This window comes from Anoplopoma fimbria, chromosome 10 (genome assembly GCF_027596085.1).
Source record: "Anoplopoma fimbria isolate UVic2021 breed Golden Eagle Sablefish chromosome 10, Afim_UVic_2022, whole genome shotgun sequence".
Taxonomy (NCBI): domain Eukaryota; kingdom Metazoa; phylum Chordata; class Actinopteri; order Perciformes; family Anoplopomatidae; genus Anoplopoma; species Anoplopoma fimbria.
Window position 1 is genome coordinate 21,604,045 of NC_072458.1, and position 20,659 is coordinate 21,624,703.

At 40.5% G+C, this 20,659-nt stretch overlaps 1 protein-coding gene across 1 annotated transcript in view; it reads left to right on the forward strand.

Annotated features, from left to right (window-relative positions):
- dbpa (D site albumin promoter binding protein a) overlaps positions 1-20,659 on the forward strand; it is a 30,662-nt gene continuing 10,003 nt past the window's right edge. Inside the window, exons 1-3 of the mRNA XM_054605577.1 lie at positions 1-949; positions 5,981-6,237; positions 7,190-7,415. Coding sequence (XP_054461552.1) covers positions 772-949; positions 5,981-6,237; positions 7,190-7,415 — 661 coding nt within the window. The 5' untranslated portion in view covers positions 1-771. The remainder of the gene's footprint in view (positions 950-5,980; positions 6,238-7,189; positions 7,416-20,659) is intronic.

Below are 20,659 nucleotides of genomic sequence, written 5' to 3' on the forward strand. Positions count from 1 at the left end.
GAGAGGGAGGAGGATAAGAGCCACCAGTCTCATCTATCTGGCTCTCACACTACTGGATATTATTGTTTTTTTGGGGGTTTCTCTTCATTCTCTTTATATTTTTCATTTCACAAGTTTATTTTTTATTCTTTGGAGACTTTTATTCCCGCAGCGCCTCTCTGGTCTAATCCTGTGTGTCTGCTCTGCATGGGACTCCACTGCCGCTTCTCTGCTTCTGCTTCTATTCCATTGCTTTTCCACCTCGGGATTAAGCTCAATCAATCAAATCAATCAATCAATCAATCAATCAATCGATTAATCAGGCAGAACAGAGGGTGAGTTCATGAGTTTCTTTTTTTTATCTCCAACAAACTCAAATAGAAAAGAGGGTGGGAGGACTTCTGCCTGTGTCCGCTGCAGAGCTCCAGGACCAGCCTCCCTGTGCGTGTTTATTACTGAAATAAATAGAAATAAATACATAACACATGACAGGTCTCAGTGTGAGAGGATGCATTATGCACTACACTCCCTGAGCATGGTGCCATTTTGGAGATAAGTGAATTCTCTTTTTGTTTTTCTTTACATTTGTCTTCTTTCCTTCATGGGACGCGCGCAGTGGACAATCAAGTGGAGATCTTGAGCGCGCACCTTTTTTGACGACGCGCCTGTCAATTAAGTGTCGCTAATTGGATTATTTTGATCTTGAACTCACGGTCTGCAGGTTTCCCCCCCCTCACCCCCTCCTCCTCCTCCTCCTCCTCCTCCTCCTCCTCCTCCTCCTCCCTTGGAGTTATGTCAAGGCCTCCTCTCACTCAGCTCCTGCCCCCGGACCTCCCCTCAGGGGCCACCAGCCCGGCTGGCAGCGGCCCCCAAGGCGGACACCTGACCTCCATGACCAACCTGAAGACGCTGCTGCAGCTGCCAATCAAGGCCGACCAGAGAGCCGCCAAGGACTGCTGCGAGATGAAAGGTGAACGTGTGTGTGTGTGTGTGTGTGTGTGTGTGTGTGTGTGTGTGTGTGTGTGTGTGTGTGTGTGTGTGTGTGTGTGTGTGTGTGTGTGTGAGAGAGGGTTCCTGTAGGATTCTTAAAGGGACAAACCACAGCTAACAAGTCACTGCAGGATCATACAAGAGAAAGGAACCTTAAATGTACTACAAGTGCATTCACATGTACTACAATAGTACTTGAATGTACTATAGGTGCATTGGAATATACAACAATACCCTTTAATGTACTACAAGTGCATTTAAATGTACTACAATACACATTAATGTACTACAGGTGCATTACACTATACTGCAGTACACTTTAATGTACTACAAGTGCATTTAAATATACTGCAGTACACTTTAATGTACTAGAGGTGCATTTAAATACACTGCAGTACACATTAATGTACTACAAGTGCATTACAATATACTGCAATACACTTTAATGTACTAGAGGTGCATTTAAATGTACTACAATACACATTAATGTACTACAGGTGCATTTAAATACACTGCAGTACACTTTAATGTACTACAAGTGCATTACAATATACTGCAGTACACTTTAATGTACTACAAGTGCATTACAATATACTGCAGTACACTTTAATGTACTACAAGTGCATTTAAATATACTGCAGTACACTTTAATGTACTACAAGTGCATTTAAATATACTGCTTGAATTACAATATACTGCAGTACACTTTAATGTACTACAAGTGCATTACAATATACTGCAGTACACTTTAATGTACTACAAGTGCATTTAAATATACTACAATACACTTGAATGTACTACAAGTGCATTCAAATACACTAGAATACACTTGAATGTACTACAGGTGCATTACAATATACTACAGAACACTATAAAACTACATAATCCTCAACTATAAATGCACCTTAGAGACTTTTGAAGCCACTTCAGAAATAGTATCGTAATATTTTATTGATATAATATGAAATACAGCTTAAACCAATAATTGATTAATCAATTACTTGATTAGAGAACATTTTTCAGGTCAAAAAAGGCCAGAAACTCTTTGTTTTAAGCTTCTCGAATGTGATGATTTTGCTGCTTTTCTGCATTTATTTGGGTTGAAGGTTGTCGGTCGGATAAAACAAGCAATGTGAGCATGCCAGCCATTCCTTTAAAATGTTATAATCTACATTTTTCATTATTTCTTTGACATTTTGATTAAAGAAAACAAACGGTATATGAATCAATAATCAAAATGATATATTAGTTGCTGCTCAGATATAATAAGTATTTATTACACAGCCTCTATCTATCAATATACGTCTAAATACCACAGGAATATTACCGTGATAATTCACTGCTGTGTGTGAGTGAGTGGGTAGGTGTGATTGTAAAATACAGAGGCCCTACTTGTCCAACACACACACACACACACACACACACACACACACACACACACACACACACACACACACACACACACACACACACACACACACACACACACTCAGTTTTCACTTCAGCTCTCGTCCTGCTGGATTTTCATATTAAACACTTCCTTTTTGCATTTGGTGGAAAAATGAAATGATCATGAAGAGGAGGAGGAGGAGGAGGAGGAGGAGGAGGAAGGGTTTAAAAAAAGAATTGCAATCTGTAACGGATTCCATCAAAATGCAGCAGCAGCAGCAGTTTGCGTTCTGATCCTCAGCTCTGTTTAAATAAAGGTTAGTGAGTGGGATTGAATTGTTTCCCATCCACCAGCTGCCATGACAAATATTAACCAGGCTGCCTCTCCTTCCACTCTCACTCTCTCTCTCTCTCTCTCTCTCTCTCTCTCTCTCTGTCATATCTCCCAGTCTGCCGCCGTCACACACTGGTTTTCTGTTGGGCTTGTAAGGAAACGTAGATTAAATCCCTTTGAGGTGTTTTTAAGGTCTAATGTCTCTTTTTTCTGTCTCGGTGAGGACGTGATAATGTCCTCACCAGCAGAATGTCTGTCAAAGAGTCGGCCCTCATAAGTATGAATAGAGAGAAACAAAGACTCCCTGCTGGGGTTTCTGGCGGCCCCTAGTGGCCTCCTGGTGCAACTACAGCTCCTTTTTTTTGGTTCCGTTGCATGAGGAGGAGGAATGAGGAGGAGGAGGAGGAGATGATGGTGAGCTCGGCTGACAGGCCCTCCATGGAGCCAGAAAGCAGCTCAGAGAGGCCCCGGCTTCAGCCTCTTTGTCAGCTCCCATAGAGTGCACTCTCTCCTAATGATAGGTGATGCATTCAGGGGTCGTGTTGAAAAAAAGAAAGAAAGAGAGAGATGTTGCTGTGTGATGTTTTTTTGTTTGGTGTCTTTCCGCGATGCAGAGTCAATGTTTCGCTCCTTCGTCCCCTCCTGGCGTTGCTTTGTGTTTGACGCCTTCACAAACACCCACTCCATCCAGCTCATCTCTTCCTCTCTTTTGTTTTTCTTCCTGTCTTGCTCTCCTCTTCCTCTTCATCACATCTCTTCCTCGCTCCCGTAGCTGATTTACATTTCTTTTACAGTACGCTCTCATCTCTCTCTGTCTTTTTTTTCCCATTCCCCCTCCTCTTCCTGCTGCTCTTAAAGGGATTTTCCTAATTTCTCTTAATAAAAGTCACATTTACATTGTTATTTTTCTTTTCCTTATTTGGAGCCTGCAGGTGCATGTTTGTTTTTAATCTGTGTGCAAAGATTTAGTCATTTGAATGAATCACTTGTGCAAACAAATGAGTGATTTATACTCCTGATTATCTTAATTATGTGCTCTTAAATGATCATCACGTCACTGTAGCAGGAAAGTTAAAGGTTGTTGTGGCTTCACGGTCCGCCTATCAGCTGTGTTTTGGTGAAGTTCCCATATTTATACAGTTGTGAGGCTGCACAGTATGTTTGACTCTAGCTGCTATCTGCTGTTATACCACTTTGAAGCCTCAAGCAGTGAAATCTAAATAAGTTGCTTTGATTTAATGCAGCTTTGTTTGGACATAAATGGAAATGCGTTGTTTTTTTATGCCTGTGCAATCCTTTAAACATAGATTCTGTACTTATTCGCCTAAAACACGCAGAAAAAAAACTCGAAATATCGCAAAAAACGTTTTTACACTTGGTCAGGGTGGAAAAGTTTGTAGTGATAAAATCAAAATGCAACAAACTGCAGTGAAAGCAGACTTCTAGAATAAATCACAACATACATGAAGTGACTTAAAAGTATACTGATGCTGCAGAAACAAAATGTAACGTTAGTCAGATTAATGCACCGTATTTCCACCATGTTTCTGCAGCAGTTCTGTCTGCTCTTTTTTCTTTCTTTCACTATATAGTCCTTTGAGTCTGGCATTGGACAGACTCATTTAAAAGAAACTGTCAGGTAGAGGAGGATGATGAAGATGATGATGATGGTAGAAGAGAGACTATGATGGTCTTGACTCTGCTTCCTTTCCTCCCTCCTTCCCTCCTTCCTCTTCTGTTTCCACGTTGTTATCTCCCGTGTCTTTATGTTCTTTAATCCCTAAATTTAAATTTCCGTGCCTTCCTCATGTTCTCCTCGTTCTCTCTCTCTGTCTCTCGTTCCCTCTGTATTATTACACACATCATCCCAGCCCAGTTAAATATGCTCTTTTATTACTATTTCATTGGGTTTTTATTATTTATTCAATATTCACTGTTGGAGGCGTGATTCTGTAGAATAATATTATCAAAGGGATCAGGGCACAAAAACAATCGCTCCTCTTCTTTCCGTGTGTTTCGGGTTAAGTTTCGGTTTCTCGCTTCACTTGCAGCGTTAATTTCTTTCTGTTGATTCTTTATTGACGTCTACATCTATCTTTCCATCAACCCCCCCCTCAGGTCAGAGTGCACGGTCAGTCAAGTCGACTTTATTTATAGATACCTTTTAATGATCGCAACTAAGTGCTTTTCAGAAAGCAAAGGACAGCGGCTTAAACCTCCAGCACTGTTCATCAAACAACAAAGCCCCCTCCCCCCCCCCCAAGCTGTTTGTTGATCGCTGTTTGTCTTTTGAAGGGATTTTTCTGATAAAGCTGCACACGATTTTTTCGTATTCTTGTAAATAAATGCAAAATCTGGATCAAACATCTGAAACATTGGGATCGAAAAAGCTATTTGCCCCTCAGAAATGACCCAAACTGTATCACTTTCTGAGTTTAAACCAAAAAAAAGGTACTTTTTCTGAATTGTATAGTTACATGTGGCATTAACAGACAAATACTAAAATATAGCATAAGAGATTCATGAAGTCAGCAAAGTGACATCTAAAGTTAGCATTAGCCACCATAAGCTAAAGAAAAAAAACAGAGTGTCTTTGCACATTAACATGGGTGTTTTGATATGCATCATGTGCCGCTAGTGTGTGTGTGTGTGTGTGTGTGTGTGTGTGTGTGTGTGTGTGTGTGTGTGTGTGTGTGTGTGTGTGTGTGTACCCTTAGGAGATCAAACCTGTGACCATCTGGCTACCACACTCTTTCTTTAGTGTGTGTGATGGAATTTCGAATAAATCGGTCTGTGTCTGCAGTTATATCAGATTTTTTTATTTTTTGGGGGGTAATTAGGGATGGAAATCAGCAGATGAACAAAAGGATAACTTGCTTCTTTAGTTCATCATATATTTGATATTCAAATGAGCTGTTTTAGAGATTAAATTATATGACTGCTGCTGTTTCCAGAGTGAACACAGTGGGATGGACTGCATTCGTTGTGCTTTTTCTACAGTCAATAAATCACTGCCACATTAAGCTGAAGACCGTTTGATCACCGTAAACAAACAAGATAGTCAGTCTTTCTCTGCACTAGCAAGTCCTTTTTTTTTTACAGCAAGAAACAGCTAGTGACCATTTTCACTTCCTGAAACTCAATCTCATTCTTTCTATCTGCATACTTTCAGCCGGTATCGTCTCTTATCTTTCTCTTCAGCCCCCAACACAAACCCACTGATGAGTGATACGCTGCATTACCGTCTAGATGAGCTAATCAAACATACCTCTCGTTCTCTGTCTCCAGACAAAGACAAGCCCTCGGAATCTGACGAAGACTCGCAGGGTAACAGCGGCGGGGCCGGAGGGGCCCCCGTGACCGGAGCGTTGAGGCCCAGTTCCCAGTCGGCGTTCCTGGGCCCGCTGCTGTGGGAGAGGACCCTGCCGTGTGACGGAGGCCTGTTCCAGCTGCAGTACATGGACCTGGAGGAGTTCCTGACGGAGAATGGGATGGGGATGCACGGCAACGGGCCCAGCTCCACCAGCGCCCAGATCCCCTCCCAGGTAAAGACTGATGGAGACCAAAAACCCACAGCGGGGAAAAGAAAAAACGTCACTTCAACCTCGACGGGCTGCAAGAAAAAGGTTTATTTTTATTTGAGAAGGTGTGGCAGTTAAAAAGATGTATAAAGAGAATTGAATCAGTGCTGAAGATGGCGCCCAGTTGATGTTGCTCAGTGGTGCATGAAGCAGAAAAAGCTCACTAGCGTTTTCTTTAACCAGCCTCGTTCTCAGGCTCATTCACACAATTTACCTTAAAAGAAGAAATGATCCACTGAGTTACAGACGTCTCTTTTCCAATGTAACTCTATGGGAAGAAGTGACGGACCTGTGAGTTGTAATTCCACCGTGTGGCCACTACTTCAAATTTGCATCCGAGCCTGGTGAAAAGTTAAAAAGCACAATATTTGTGTCCTTCCATCATCTGTTTTGCTCTGAATCCTTACTAGCTCATGTTATTGTTTGCGTTCTGCACCAAACTTTTAAGTTCTTTCCACTAGAACAGATGCTTGTAGGCTAGCCACTGCACAGAAATGAAATGCTTCATATCTAGTGACAAAAAGAGTCTCGCACTGAGAAATTGAACATAATTTGCTGGTTAGCTTGTCAGCTTGCTTTCTCTCTAGGGGGTTATTTGCCTCACTCTGTTATGCTGTGTTTAGGTGGCAGTTACGTCTAAGTAAAATTCAATAAAAACACCAATAAAATTGACTCAGCTAATTAAGAAATGGCTACAAACATGTGACACAATAATTTGAAAACAATAAAAACGTCTAAATTTGGCATGTGGTCATAAAAAAGGGCGGTCAGAGAAACTGCTGCTATGGACAAAGTTTGACCAGTTTCATTTTGGATAATTGGACGAATCTACAGGAAGTAAAGGAGAAAGGATTTAATGCTGTTCTCTGTGTTGATGCTTTGATTTTGACTGATGATACTTTTCCTCTCCTCCCAGAGCTCCCAGTCGGCGGTGCCAAACCAGAGCTCCCAGTGCCCTCCATCTTCTCCTCCGCCCTGCTCCTCCTCTTCCTCCTCCATGTCCTCTTCATCCTCCTCTTCCTCGCTGCTGGGACTGGAGACCGTCCAGCCACAACCGCCGCCACCACTGCCACCTCCACAGCAGCAACAGCAGCAGCAGCAGCAGCAGCAAGGCATGATGGGAGGAAACGAGTGTCATCATGGTGAGTGAATGAGGGATTTTAAGGGGGCGGATTTTATTCCATTTTAACCAGTTAAGATGGAAATTTGATAAATAAGTTATTCATTTTCAATTAATTATTTACTTCAGAGACTTTTAAACAGAAAGAGGTGATAAGAGGACAGTTCTTGATATCTTTAATATCTTAAAAAGTCTATGAGAAAATGACTCTACTTCTCTCTTGATTTATTCCCTCAGTAAACATTGTAAACATGAGTTTATGGTCTCAATCTCTAGTTTCAAGTCTTCTTCAATACAGCATGATGTTCATTTAGTAAATGATGCTCCATTTAGAGTCAAACAGACCATAAAGCAGGGGATGCTTTAGGGGCGGGGCTTACTGTGATTGACAGGTCTCTATCTGGGAGTTGTCAGTATTTTCACAGTGTGTTTTTATTTCATGAAAGTTAACATTATGGTCTCCTCTTATTAATAGTTCGGTTGTTCTTAGCTCCACTCTCTTGTTCTTAGCTCCACTCTCGGTCAAAAACAAGATGGCGTCCACTTCTTATATGGTCAGAAAGCTTTTCTTTGTGCCGACCGTGAGACTCCACGTTAGATTTGTGCACCAGCTAACCCAGTCAGACATATATGGAGCTGCACATGCACAGGCTTTGATGGGATCTGGCTCTAATGAGGACACGAGGAGACTCTCGATGATACATTGCATTAACTAACTCACTCCTTCAACAGTAACCAGAGAAGGATTTTGTCTAATTATATCTCCGTGTGATAAACGGCAGCTCTCCTCTCTCCAGCCCTGTTTTTTTTCATCCATTTTATATCCATAATTTATTGTCCCCGCTCTCTGCTGCTTTTGATGTGAACCAGAACTGAGGGAACATCTGTCCGTCTGTCTTTTATTTTTATTTTTCACGTCAGACAAGTTCCAATTACGGCTAATTCGAACCACAAAGCCGTTTCTTTATGATGCTGACGGTCGTGTTTTGGGATTCTCAGACTCATCACAGCATGATGATTTATTGAAGACAGATCCACACATGTCTTTGTAAATGATCTGCAGTTGTGTAGACATTTAAAGGGAAGGATGAGACGATGAGGGATGGACTTTGTGAAAGACTGTGTGACGATTGTTTGATTACATGTTACACATTCAAGAGGAGGAAGTCAGGTTACTTAAAGAGCGGCAAATTCTTGTTGTGGTGTCTGTCGGAGGCGGTTGAAGGGTCAAACAAACACAGGAGACCGGTGTTCATGTCCCGTGTGAAACTAAAGTCAACGTCGACTCTTTTTAAGTTACATAATGTCACTATATTACTGTGTTTTGGGCTAAAATAAGTTTGATTCATAGCGTCATAGTTTAAAGCTTCAAGACACTGACTAAGCTGCTGTTTTTGATGATTTTTTGGCAGGTGGGTTTACTGTAAATACCAACAAAAAAATAGCGAGAATCTCTCTCCATCTTGCAGGGAAAGGCTGCATTACAGTCTTTCGTGGTTTTCTCTGCACAGGAGACATTTTTTCCTTGACTTCTTTGAATCTTTAAAGGGCCGGTGTGAAGCATTTTGCAACATTGGAATATAATATTTATAACTATGTTTTCATTAGTGTTAAATGACCTAAAACTAGGAGTAGTTGTGTTTTTGTTAGGAACAAGCCCTTCATATCCACATAGGGAGCAAGTCCTCTTCACGGAGTCCTCCATGTTTCTACAGTAGCCCACAACAGACAATGTGAGCGCTGAGCTCAGGAGAAAGCCCTTTACGTTTTAACGTTACCTCTGTAGTTCTCCAACAAGCTTGTGAAACTGCGTGACTCCAACAAAAGCCAATTTTTAAACCAAGGAGGCCATTATAACCAAATCAACGATATTCCCCGAAACCTAACCAAGTAGTTGTGTTGCCTAAACTTAAATGAGTTGTCCAATGTGCAGAATGAAGTTTATTTTGAAAAACGCACAGAAAATGAGGAGACATTTTTAGTAAGATATCATTTGAATCATTGTATGAGGATTTGTTGTGTTCCACCTGACGCTGTCTAAATGCCGCTGCTCCTAAATGGTGTCAACACAGTTTTTGCACTCGCCGGCTCACGTTACATCAGTCTTGGAAAGGGAAGAGTGAGCGGAGAGGTGTTCGGCTGGTTGCAATCCGCAACCACGTAGCCAAACGCCACTAAAGTACACACACTGTCCTTTTAAGGCATTTTTTTCCTCCCAGACAACAGGTTTACAACGCTAACATGGCAACACAACTTGGGAGATGTGATTTATTAAGGTTAAACTTACAAAACAAAAGTCCCTTTCTTATGTTGCTCTGTACCCTGAAACCATCAAAAGGAAATGTAGAGTTGAATTCCATTAATTGATTTTGTTGGGCAAACTGTTAACAAAACAATAACAAATAGACAAACAGTCGCGGATGTGTGTGGGAAAGTCAATTTTGGTCTCGGCTACCTCCTGAGGGAAATATGTATTTTATCTTTAGCTTCTAAACGCTAATCTTTGTGCACCAGCTAGCAAACTTTGTCTGTCCGTCTGTTTGGTCCTGATGATTTTTGGAAATTAAACTGAAAACAGTTTTCTTTTGCTGCTTGAAACTGCACCAATGAGAGCGTGGAGAGTGAACCAAAACCAATGAGCTGAAAGACTCTAAAGGAGCTGCAGAGTTGCATAATATACTATATATTGATAAGTGCAGCTTTAAAGCTCTAGTAGCTTGGGTAATGCGAAGACGCACAACTACAGATATCAGAAACACAATGCAAAAATGTACAACCTGTTGGCAGTCACATGATACAAGTAGAAGTGGCAGCATTTGTTGATCATCACATCAGTTGCTGAGATTGGAAACTCTCTAAATAAGCAAAGGGTCATTCTTTCATGTTTTCACGTAACGCCAAATGTTGTTTGTTTGTTTTGACGTATCTGATTTTAGAGATTCATTTTTAGGTTTTGGGCGTACGCGGTTGCTCCTTCCGCTTTGTTGTTCACATATTATTTAGGAAATGTTGCCTGACCGGGTCACTGCTTTTAATCAGGTCGTCAGAATCAGCTCCGTACTTCATCATTTTTCCTCAACACTTGCTTACATATTTTGAATTCAGTGTGTAGAACGATGACTTTGTACGCAGCAACAGTCAGAGAGGTAGAAACAGAAAGAGGGACACTGCCCAGCAGGATCCGATTATGAAAAAAACTGACTGGAACATCGTGAACGTTGTTATAAACAATAAGAGAGGAGATGTTTCACTGTGAGAACGAGCTGCAGAGTAGCTCAAAGAAGGAAAAAAAAGAGTTGGAAAATGAGACACAGACAGAGAGATGCATGAAAGGAGTAGCAGTGGAGAGAATACCACTGGATACTGCTGCAAGGCTCTGCAAGTGTGTGTGTGTGTGTGTGTGTGTGTGTGTGTGTGTGTGTGTGTGTGTGGGTACTGAGTGTTTCTGTGAGTGTCTATGAATACGCCATCTGTGTGTGTTTGCGTGCATGAGTGTCCTTTTGTGTGTGCAGTTCGCTGAACTTCTGACGTGCATATGAGAGTGTCCTCTTTGTTTTGACATTTGCATGCAACTGTTTAATGTGAACATGCTCTCTTGTGTGTGTGTGTGTGTGTGTGTGTGTGTGTGTGTGTGTGTGTGTGTGTGTGTGTGTGTGTGTGTGTGTGTGTGTGTGTGTGTGTGTGTGTGCGCGCTCTTTATTCTGAATTATAAACACGTGACTGAGCTGACATGATGCATCCAGCCAGAAATCCCTCAGGTTCCTGTGGAGCAGAAGTGTTACTACAGATCTGCAGAGAGAGAAAGAGGGAGATTCAACAAGAGAGAAAGATGGAAAATATACTGGTTATAATAATTTGATCCACATGCACATGTTTGGTTTGGATTTAATCAATTCTGTGCAAATGAGAGAAGAGTTCAAAGGGAGCCGAGACCACAAAGATACGGATGCAGCTGTTTATTATTTTGCAGATTTACTAAAGTAAATGCTTCATATTAAAATCTTTGAGGATTTAAACTCAGGTATTTAGTGGAAAGTGGACAAAAGAGGAGACGTAGTGGATTAACTGTGCGTGGATTAAACTGCTGTGGTGGATCTGTACACAAATATTCCATGAAATAATGTTGGTTTTCCTTTTATTTCTGCTTTTCCTTTACGACACAAAACCTGATTAAACCTGGCAAGTTCCGTGATCAGTTTTACCTGATTTTAAGCAAAAATACTTCTTTTTATGATGTGCATTTTACGATGCTTTAATTTTGACCCTTTTTTGTCCGCACACATCTTAAAGTAGAAAATAATGTCTTTAGTGAAAGCATGTGAAATAGATTTTCACTCAGATTTCTGTATTATTTATTTAATAAATGAGGTCTACATCACAGTTTTAGCTCTAAAGAGAACCCTTTTTCTACCTGCATGGCCTATTTCTCTCATTATCAATGTTCAGAAATTCATTTTTCTGGATGATTTAGAAGAAGCTCCTCATTTCTAGAACTGCAGAACAGAAAGTTCTTCCCAGTGTAAACTAATAGCCAAGTCAGCTCCACATTTGTCCAATCTCATGTGTGCAGCGTCCATGTTGATATTTCAGTCAGTAAAGAAAATATTTTGTCAGGTTGAAGCCCAATTCAATCATCTTCAATGTCTTTTTGCTCAACTCTCAGTAAACGCCCTCCGAGCTACAACCAGTGAAATCATCTGTCTATATGTGTATATGTTTATTTTCTCCCCTAAAGACCAAGTCATAACTAAGGCAGGGACACATGAATCACCTTAACTTACAGTTTAAATCAAACTGTTATCAGGCTGCAGCTTCCAGGTCAGTTCACTCTCACTTGTCATAAACCTTCCTAATCAAACACAGATCTTTAAACCTCAGATTTCCGTGAGCATACTCAGTGAACTGCGATATGATTGAGAAGGAAGCACCTGCTGCACGAATCCATCACAGATATTACAAAGACGGCCTTTAATAGCGTTCACTTATCAAACTGAAGAACACAAAGAGATTACTGCACGATAAACTGAAGCAAAGGAGGACCTGGAGAGAGAAACCCCAGATCTGAAGAACCATTGTTGCTTTGCCTTTGGGCTGATCTGGCCACCAGAGTTCATGGGAATACGTGCAGCTTTTAAATCCTGCTGACGGACTGACAGGGAAAGCAGAAGTGATGAAGCTTCAGTGGGAAGCTCAGATAAAAAACAAACAAGCCAACAGTGGAATACGGCTTCTAAACCTGAACAGGCAAACCAGAGTTTACACACACACACACACCAGCTAAATTGGGAACTTGACATTTACATTTTACTTATTTATGTACCAGATTTCACGGCTAATGTTTTAAACATTAGCAGTTTCATCTTAAGTTGCAATCTTCAGAGGGAACGGGCTGAGTCTCAGCTGACTGATATCTCTTTGCCCACAAGTTGTTTGAGGCTTTGAACAACCACAAATTTATACAGATTTTAATACCCAGACATTAAGCACAAGTGTTGAGTTTTATAATAAAACTGTAGCATTACTTATATTTCCTTTTTTAAAGTTTTCTCTAATAGCAACACGACACATTTATGTTTTTTCCTGTAATATCTCAAACTCTATTTGTAGTGAAACTCGCTACAAATATCAAGTTTCCAGAGCGGATAATTCTTTATGACTTTGGTGATCCTCTGACTTTTCCTTCTAGCACCAGCAGCACATCAAGGTTCTTACTTACACTGTTAAATATCTTAACAGCCACTTAATTGATTCATTGTTCCCAGAGGATGTATTTTAATGAGTTTAGTGATCCTCTGACTTTTCCTTTTGCGCCAACATGAGGTTGAAGTTTGTATTTTTTATTGAAATAGCTCAACAACAACTGGATGGATTGCTGTGAAACTCTGGGGACTCATTAATCTTCCCCAGAGGATCAATTTGAGTTCCTAACATTTCATAAAGCGCAATCATCAGATTAAAGACTAAAGACACTCGTTGTTAAATGCTAACCTAACATTGTTAACATACCTGCTAAACATCAACAGCATTTATCTCAAGTGCAGAGTTGTTGGCTGTCGACTCTTAAAGGTGCAGTGTGCAGGATTTGGCGACATCGAGAAGTGAGGTTGAAGTTTGAAGATTCTTCCGTGTGCCAAGCGTGTAGGAAACGCTAACTACCGTGTAGAGCTAGTGTTTGGTTTGTCCGTTCTGGGCTACCGTAGAAACATGGCGGCCTGGCCTGTGATGAAAACACGCTCTGTATGTGTAGATATAGACGACTCTTTCTACTGAAAACACAATAATTCATATTTTCAGGTTTTTAGACATGAAAGAAAACATACTTACAATATGTTTGCCGCTAGATCCCTCTAAATGCAACACTCCTTTAATACAGTATTTCTGGCCCTTGAGCTGCTGTGTTACATTATTCAAAATACATATAAATATATTTGATCTATTTCTTTGTTTTTACTGCTGAGGGGAAAACATATCAAAACAAAGAACATAGAAAAGGTCAGCAGTCAAAGTGCTGCAGCCCGTATCACTGCAGTGGCTTTCTCCTGCAGACAAACAACCGGAGCACTGATTAGACCGTCCTTGGCTGCAGGAACGACATGCTGTGTGTGTACGACTGCCACAGCTTCTAACCAGAGACCACAGCAACCATATACCAGTGTCTAGACTGGAACAATCCCAGACAAACCCTTTAGGAACCGTCAATCAGTGAGATGACATATGCATTGAGAGTCAAGGTGTTAAAAGAGGTCTGTGCGTTGATTTAGGAAGTGACTAGCTGTCTCTTTAAAAGAGGTGAATGCAGGATAATGCCGAGCAGTGATTTAACATTCATGGCTGTGATTAATCTTGGCGAGGGAAGGGTTAAACGAGACACTGACTCTGCACTCTGTAACACTGCACAGAGATAGAGAGAGAGAGGGAGAGAGCAATGCTGGAGGGGGAGAGCGAGTCAAGAGTGTTCGCTGTGCATGTTTTGAAATCTCTCTCCCTCTCTCCCTCTCTCTCTCTCTCCCTCTCTCTCTCTCTCTTGCTGTCTCTCACACGATCGGGCCATGTGCAGCCGCCACGTCACGTGCCGCTGCAGAAAGCATCAGAGCGAGAGAGCCAGCATGCAAGAGAAAAGAGAAGAGGGGAGGGTGGGAGTGAGGCGATGAGAGGGGAAGGGAGGGGCTGAGGGAGGAAAGGAGAGGGAGAGGAAACTGTGGAGATTACAGAGAGAATAAACACTGAGGTATAAAAAAATCTTTAGGATGGCAGAGTAAACAGGGAGCGAGGAGGAGAATCTTAATTGAATTTTAAAGCAGATCTTTGCTCAGCAGGATAAATATACTAGTGAGAAAAGACATAATACTGCAAATGAGTCACTAATAACTGTACAAATTCACATTTTTTTCCATTGCAGCATGTCCAAATATAATATTCCCTTACATGAACCCATACAGCTCCTGAATTTAACAAGTTGCTCAAACTAAAAAGACAACATAAATAGTTTGACATTGCCTCCTAATAACAACATTGGTCAGTACCTTCCAGAATGCATTTGACCTTTTAAAAGATATGACCTTTTCATGTTGATGTGCAGTCAATTGCGGTTAAAAGCAGAATTACACCGGCGTGCACCAACTTGTACACCGCCACCATCCTTTTTCCTCAGCAACGGCGTGCAATGTTCTGCAACTGTATTCTGCATAAAGTGCGTGCTACGGGCGATGCTAATGTGTGTTTCACTTTAAGGTCATGTCCACACTGACAATGGCTCTGCATGAAAAGCAAAACAAAAAAAACCAAACACAAGTCTGGTTGCAGCAAGGCAGTGCAGAGTCTCTGTACTGCAAAGCACGAGATTACTTTGGAATGTGGACAGAGATTTAAAAGCTTCTCCCAGCATTTGATAAATCGCTGTTCAGTGTTTTGGCTCCTGATAAGCCTTCAGACTCATTGATCTGAATCTGGCCTTACTGGGTTGTATGTCGTCATCTCACTGGTACCTCAAACAGGCGACCGCTGCATTCCCTCATAGGACCGGTTTTGTTATGGTCATTAAAACTACCTGGTTAATGCTGCAGGGACATTATGATCATGGTTAAAAGAAACCAACATGTCAAAGTCAGAAGCTTTGGCGTCACTCTAAGAGGTTTTGCACTGTTGGTACGTCACTCGACTTAAGACTTATGGTTGGAACAAACAGTATTAATACTGTTGTTTTTCTGGTCAGGACAGGATATTCTGTTTGAATGTATTTCTGGTTGGAAAGTCAAGTGTTATTTTATTTTATTTTGTTTTATTTTATTTTAAATCATTTCCACACAAAATACTTAATAAAATCCAGATATTGAAAGAAAATAAAAGTAACAGGAGAGGCCAGGAAGCCACAGGCATATTCAACGCACCTCCCCTGTTTGAGAAAAACAAACAATTACAAAAGCAACATAATTTAGAAAAATACAACAAAAAATGTAAATGAAAACAAAAAGCAGGAAAACTAACCAATCAGTAGACAAAAATCCAATCAAAACAAATTAAAACATGAAAAACTAGGCAGTGATTCCACATTAAACCGAGTAAAGTGTTTTTATGTTTGCTGTATACTAGTAGTATTATATATAGTATTTATGGAGACCTGTGCTCTGTTGCAGGGTTAAGTTATGGGTGAACCTACAAACTCTCCTCCCTCGTGGGGCTCCGGTCATGTGTCCAGTGTCTCAGAATCGGCTCCGACTATTGGCTGCAGCCTGAGCACTGATTTAACAACACATGGTGACATAACTCCCAGTCAGTGTGTTGACACGAGGAACAAGACTCCCAGGGTGTGTCACCTGGACTCAATTGTTTCTTCTGTGTGTGTGTGTGAGTGTGTGTTTTGTGTGTCCTCTAGCGCTCGTGCACACTCATGTGAACGTGCACGTGCGGGTGTTTGTTTGTGTGTGCAGAGGCGAGTCCCGGCCTGCTGCTTGGGCGTGTGAACACAGACGTCCATGCGTGTCTGACAGTGAAACCACAAAACCGAGACCAAAAACAGATGTTTAAGATGTGAGCTGAGATAAGAGAAGTAATAATGAAATGATCACGTGTGCGTACAACAATGGCTAGAAGGCATATTTTGTTATTTGTATTCAACACTGATTAGATTTCCTTTCTCTTTTATTCTTTGTACCAACATTAATGAAAAGATAATGTCATTTAATTTAGGAAATAATGTGTTTGTGCTTCTTTTAGTACAGCTTTTAAAAGAAACAAGTCGCTCTGCTATACAAACTACATTAAAACACAATCAATAGTTTAAAAAATGAAGTGCTAAAGTAGTTAAACTAACCTTATTTAAAAAAAGAAATATACATATATTAATCAAAACTATAAAAAAAATCCCAAACCATAATGCAGAAATCAATGTGTCCAGTTTCATGTTTGAATGCTAGGGTGTGTATAGTTGAACAGGAGATTAATCAACAACTATTATGGATTATATCTTTATTAATTGTTCTTTACAGCTTCTTAAATCTGTGAATATGTTTATTTTCTCCGTTTTACCTCCTCGTAAATGAAACATTTGGGTATTTTTGACAAGGTATTTGCCATTTTGGGCGTTCTAAAAGTATATAAACCGAACATTTAATTAACCAGAAACTTAATCAATAATGTAAAATAACTCTTAGGCCCTCATGGAGTGAGCGGTCGTGGTTTGTACATTTCATTAAAGGATCTCGTAGCTGCTGCTGTGAGGAGATCTGGTGTGTTTGAGATGTAGAGAAAGAGGCCAAACATGGTGACGACGGAGTGTTTACGTTACGGGGAGGGGAGCCCTCCTTATGTAACTCACTTCCTATATCACATTCCTCGGGTGTATTACATTTCCAGCGCATGTGTCTCTGTGTTTCTGGCACAAACAGCTGCTGGCAGACTGAACAGGTAAACCAAGCGCTGATCTTTATCTGCAGTAGCCTAATAATACTACTGCTACTTGTTCATGTAGTGTTGGTACTAGGATTGCTGATATTAGTACTGCTGTTTGGTCTACTGAGTGTACAGTTCATGCAAGTACTGCTGCTGCTTGTACTATTACTACTAATACAAAGAGTTACTTCTGGTACTTCTAAGTCCTGCTGCTGAAAGTACAACTACTGAAACTTCTACTGTTCTTGTGTACTTCTATTGAGGCCACCACTTCAAGGACTGGTAGTTCTTATGTTAGTACTGCTGCAACTGTTGTTAGTACTACTGATAAGTTCATTGCTAAGATGGACATTGGACTGTTTCCCGCGGTCTATTGACTTGTATATAAGGAAATGCTGATTGTTGCTGGTCGTCATGGTGACTTCACATGTTTGTGCGGCCCAGAAGCAGCTCCAGAGAGACAGATAGTTAGTCACAGCGGCACCTCATTGGATCACTGTTTGTAACCGGTGCAGCAGTAAAGCATGGTGGAATTGGTGGGTTAGCTAACCAGCCAGCTGTCCGCTAGTTTGTATTGTATAATATGTTGTATTTATTATCTGTTTCTATGTAGTTGAGCTGCTGCAACACCTGAATTTCCCCCATGGGGATCAATAAAGGAATATAATAATAATAGCTGATCCCACCATGCTTTAATGCTGCGGTGTGCTTTCCAATGCTGTGACAAGAGTGTGCTGAAAAAGCGTTGAGTTGTTAAATTTGAATAATTTATTATGGCTCTCTTCACTTCGTAACGTTAATACTCCACTGCTCGTTTTAGTTGCTACTGCAAAACATCACCTCAGTGAGTCGGCAACTTGCTGTAAGTTGCTTTAATTTAGGTTGCTACAATGGTTGCAATGGCAAAAGTTGACATACAAATGGCTGCTGCTCCGTCTATCCCGTTACGTTGATTTGAATGTGACTCACCGTTTTGCACCGATTCTATTTCTATGGTCAGGATATGTGGGATGAGCCCAAAGCCATTACATGGAATACACCTTTAATTAATGGGACACCCAACAAAAAACATGTAATAGATCATCTTTCTCATAAAATGCAAAAGGTTGTTATAACTTTTCTCACACAAAATTACATTTTGTCCCGACCTAATTGAGTTTAAATGCAGGTAAGTAATTACCTTTGATGAAAACTCTCTGAAAATTACACTTATCGATTACATTAATCACAAAAGAAGTTAATTGTTACCTCCATTCTTGTATAATTAGCATAATTGCAGTTGTCCCAGTAATTGCGTTGTTTCCCTTTTTTACATAACAAATTACTGAAACAGAAAAATGGCTTAAACAGATTTAAAGGGAAATGCTCTGTTGTGCTTTATGATGAAGATGATGATGATATATTCGATGTATTTGAGGAGGCTTTTGTACTTTGATTCAGTATTTTGGGTTTCATACATTTCCCAAAATGCCTTTCCCCCGACCCCCCAGAGAGCAGCGGTACATTTATTGTATTCAGCTGTTGGTTCCATGCGGACTGTAGGTGTATCAAATGAAAGCATAGTCAGATCAAGCGAGCGATTAGTCATGAGGAAGAGTTGCTCACCTGACTCTCAAACCTCAACCTCTCTATTTTCTGCCTCCGTGGGCGTCTCGGCCCACATGAGGCGGATGATTCCTCCCTGAACGCTCCTGTGAACACCGGAGCAAAATGGCGGCTCAAGAGAGAAAAACTGTTTGATATCAGTTTTTCTTCTCTGTTGGAATCCTTTTTGAAATAAAGTTTCTGAAGTTGCAATACATCGATCGAATTCATCAGTATGCTTCTGTCGGCTCCGTCCGAGGATCAGCGCTTCACCATCCTGAGGCGAATCCTGTGATGGAGATTTTAGATGACACGGCAGCCGTTTGTTTTTCAAAATGAAGGATTTCAAACGGGATTGCTTGACTCGACAAGAATATGAATAAGAAATGAAAGCTCTAACTCTGAACTGCAGAGTCCTTGAATTTCACCAAACGAGACCTTCAAAGACCTTGAACGTTAATGCAGAAACATCAGCGTTGCTTTTTTGTTGGAAACAGTGATTTTGGCACGAAAATGCACCATTTTGAATAGAAAATAATTGAGTATTAGCTGCTTTTTAAATGCAAAAATAATAATATATGCACAGCTTTCAGTCACTGATGGACAGGGAGAATCAGAGATTGACAGAAAAGAGAAAAAACACATAATCTCAGCTAAATTAATGAAAGCAGAGAGAGAATCTGAGAGTCAAACGGCTGCTTTCGCCCCAAATGGCTCCCGCTCACAGACAGGAAATGAAGCCACGTTCGGCTGGCTGTTTACCCGGCAGCAGCAGAGAGCCGTGTTCTTGGATCAGATTCAACTTTTTGCCCAAAATGGTTGTTATTAGGACGCGGCTTTGGGCAGACTTATCCAGGATCAGCCGCGTCCAGCTGCCAGAGAGTCAGAATCAAGCCAGCAGCAGTTCATCTGGTGAGAGTCGCTGCTTCACCTAGAAACAGATGGTACCCGAGGATGTATCGGCGGATAAAGGAGGAGGATATATGCCGCAATGCATTGTGGGCATGTAAAAAAGTACTCCCATCCAAAGAGGTTCATGATGATTTTAGGAAATTGTGCATAAACATGTTGCGGATGATTGTTGAGAAGGATAATCTATAATCATCAATTCTTTTGGGGATTTTTTGATCCATAAAATGTAACCGCAGATTGTCCGACCATCAGTGCAATAATCTAAAGATACTTAATTAATGATAAAAATTACTTTTTTTATTAAACAGTTGCTTATTCAGCAACATTATCATTCATCTGGAGTCGGTTGAGAGCTAGTCCCAAACTGTGTCTGTCTGCTGTCAGCTGTTGAACATGTAGTGAACAGTGGGGTTTTTTTAGAGACTTTTTTTGTGCTGATTAAAGCTGCTGCTGCGTAAAGTTGCTTGCCGTAAAACCAAAACAATGAGCTGAAAGATGCTAAAATGAAGATTATTGCAATATGAGAAAATATGTTTTTCAGGACATAAAAGGCTGTGCTTATTGTGCAAACGCTCTTAAGTTCAGTGTAACAAAAAAAAGACAGTTTAACACAATTTCCACAACATAAACATGCAAAAAAAGTTCTTTATAATATAAAAAAAACATTCATCAAAATTGATAAAGACATTTACTGTTATTAATTATAAAGACATATATTATATTATTAAAACTGTGTTTTTTTACACTCATTCCTATCAGGCCTCCATGCATGCTAAACAGGAGCAGTTATAGTCGAAATAATACACAAATAAACACTTATATCTGCTTTGAACTACACTATAATCTCTTATAAGCCATTTATTAAATGTTTAAATACTGCCT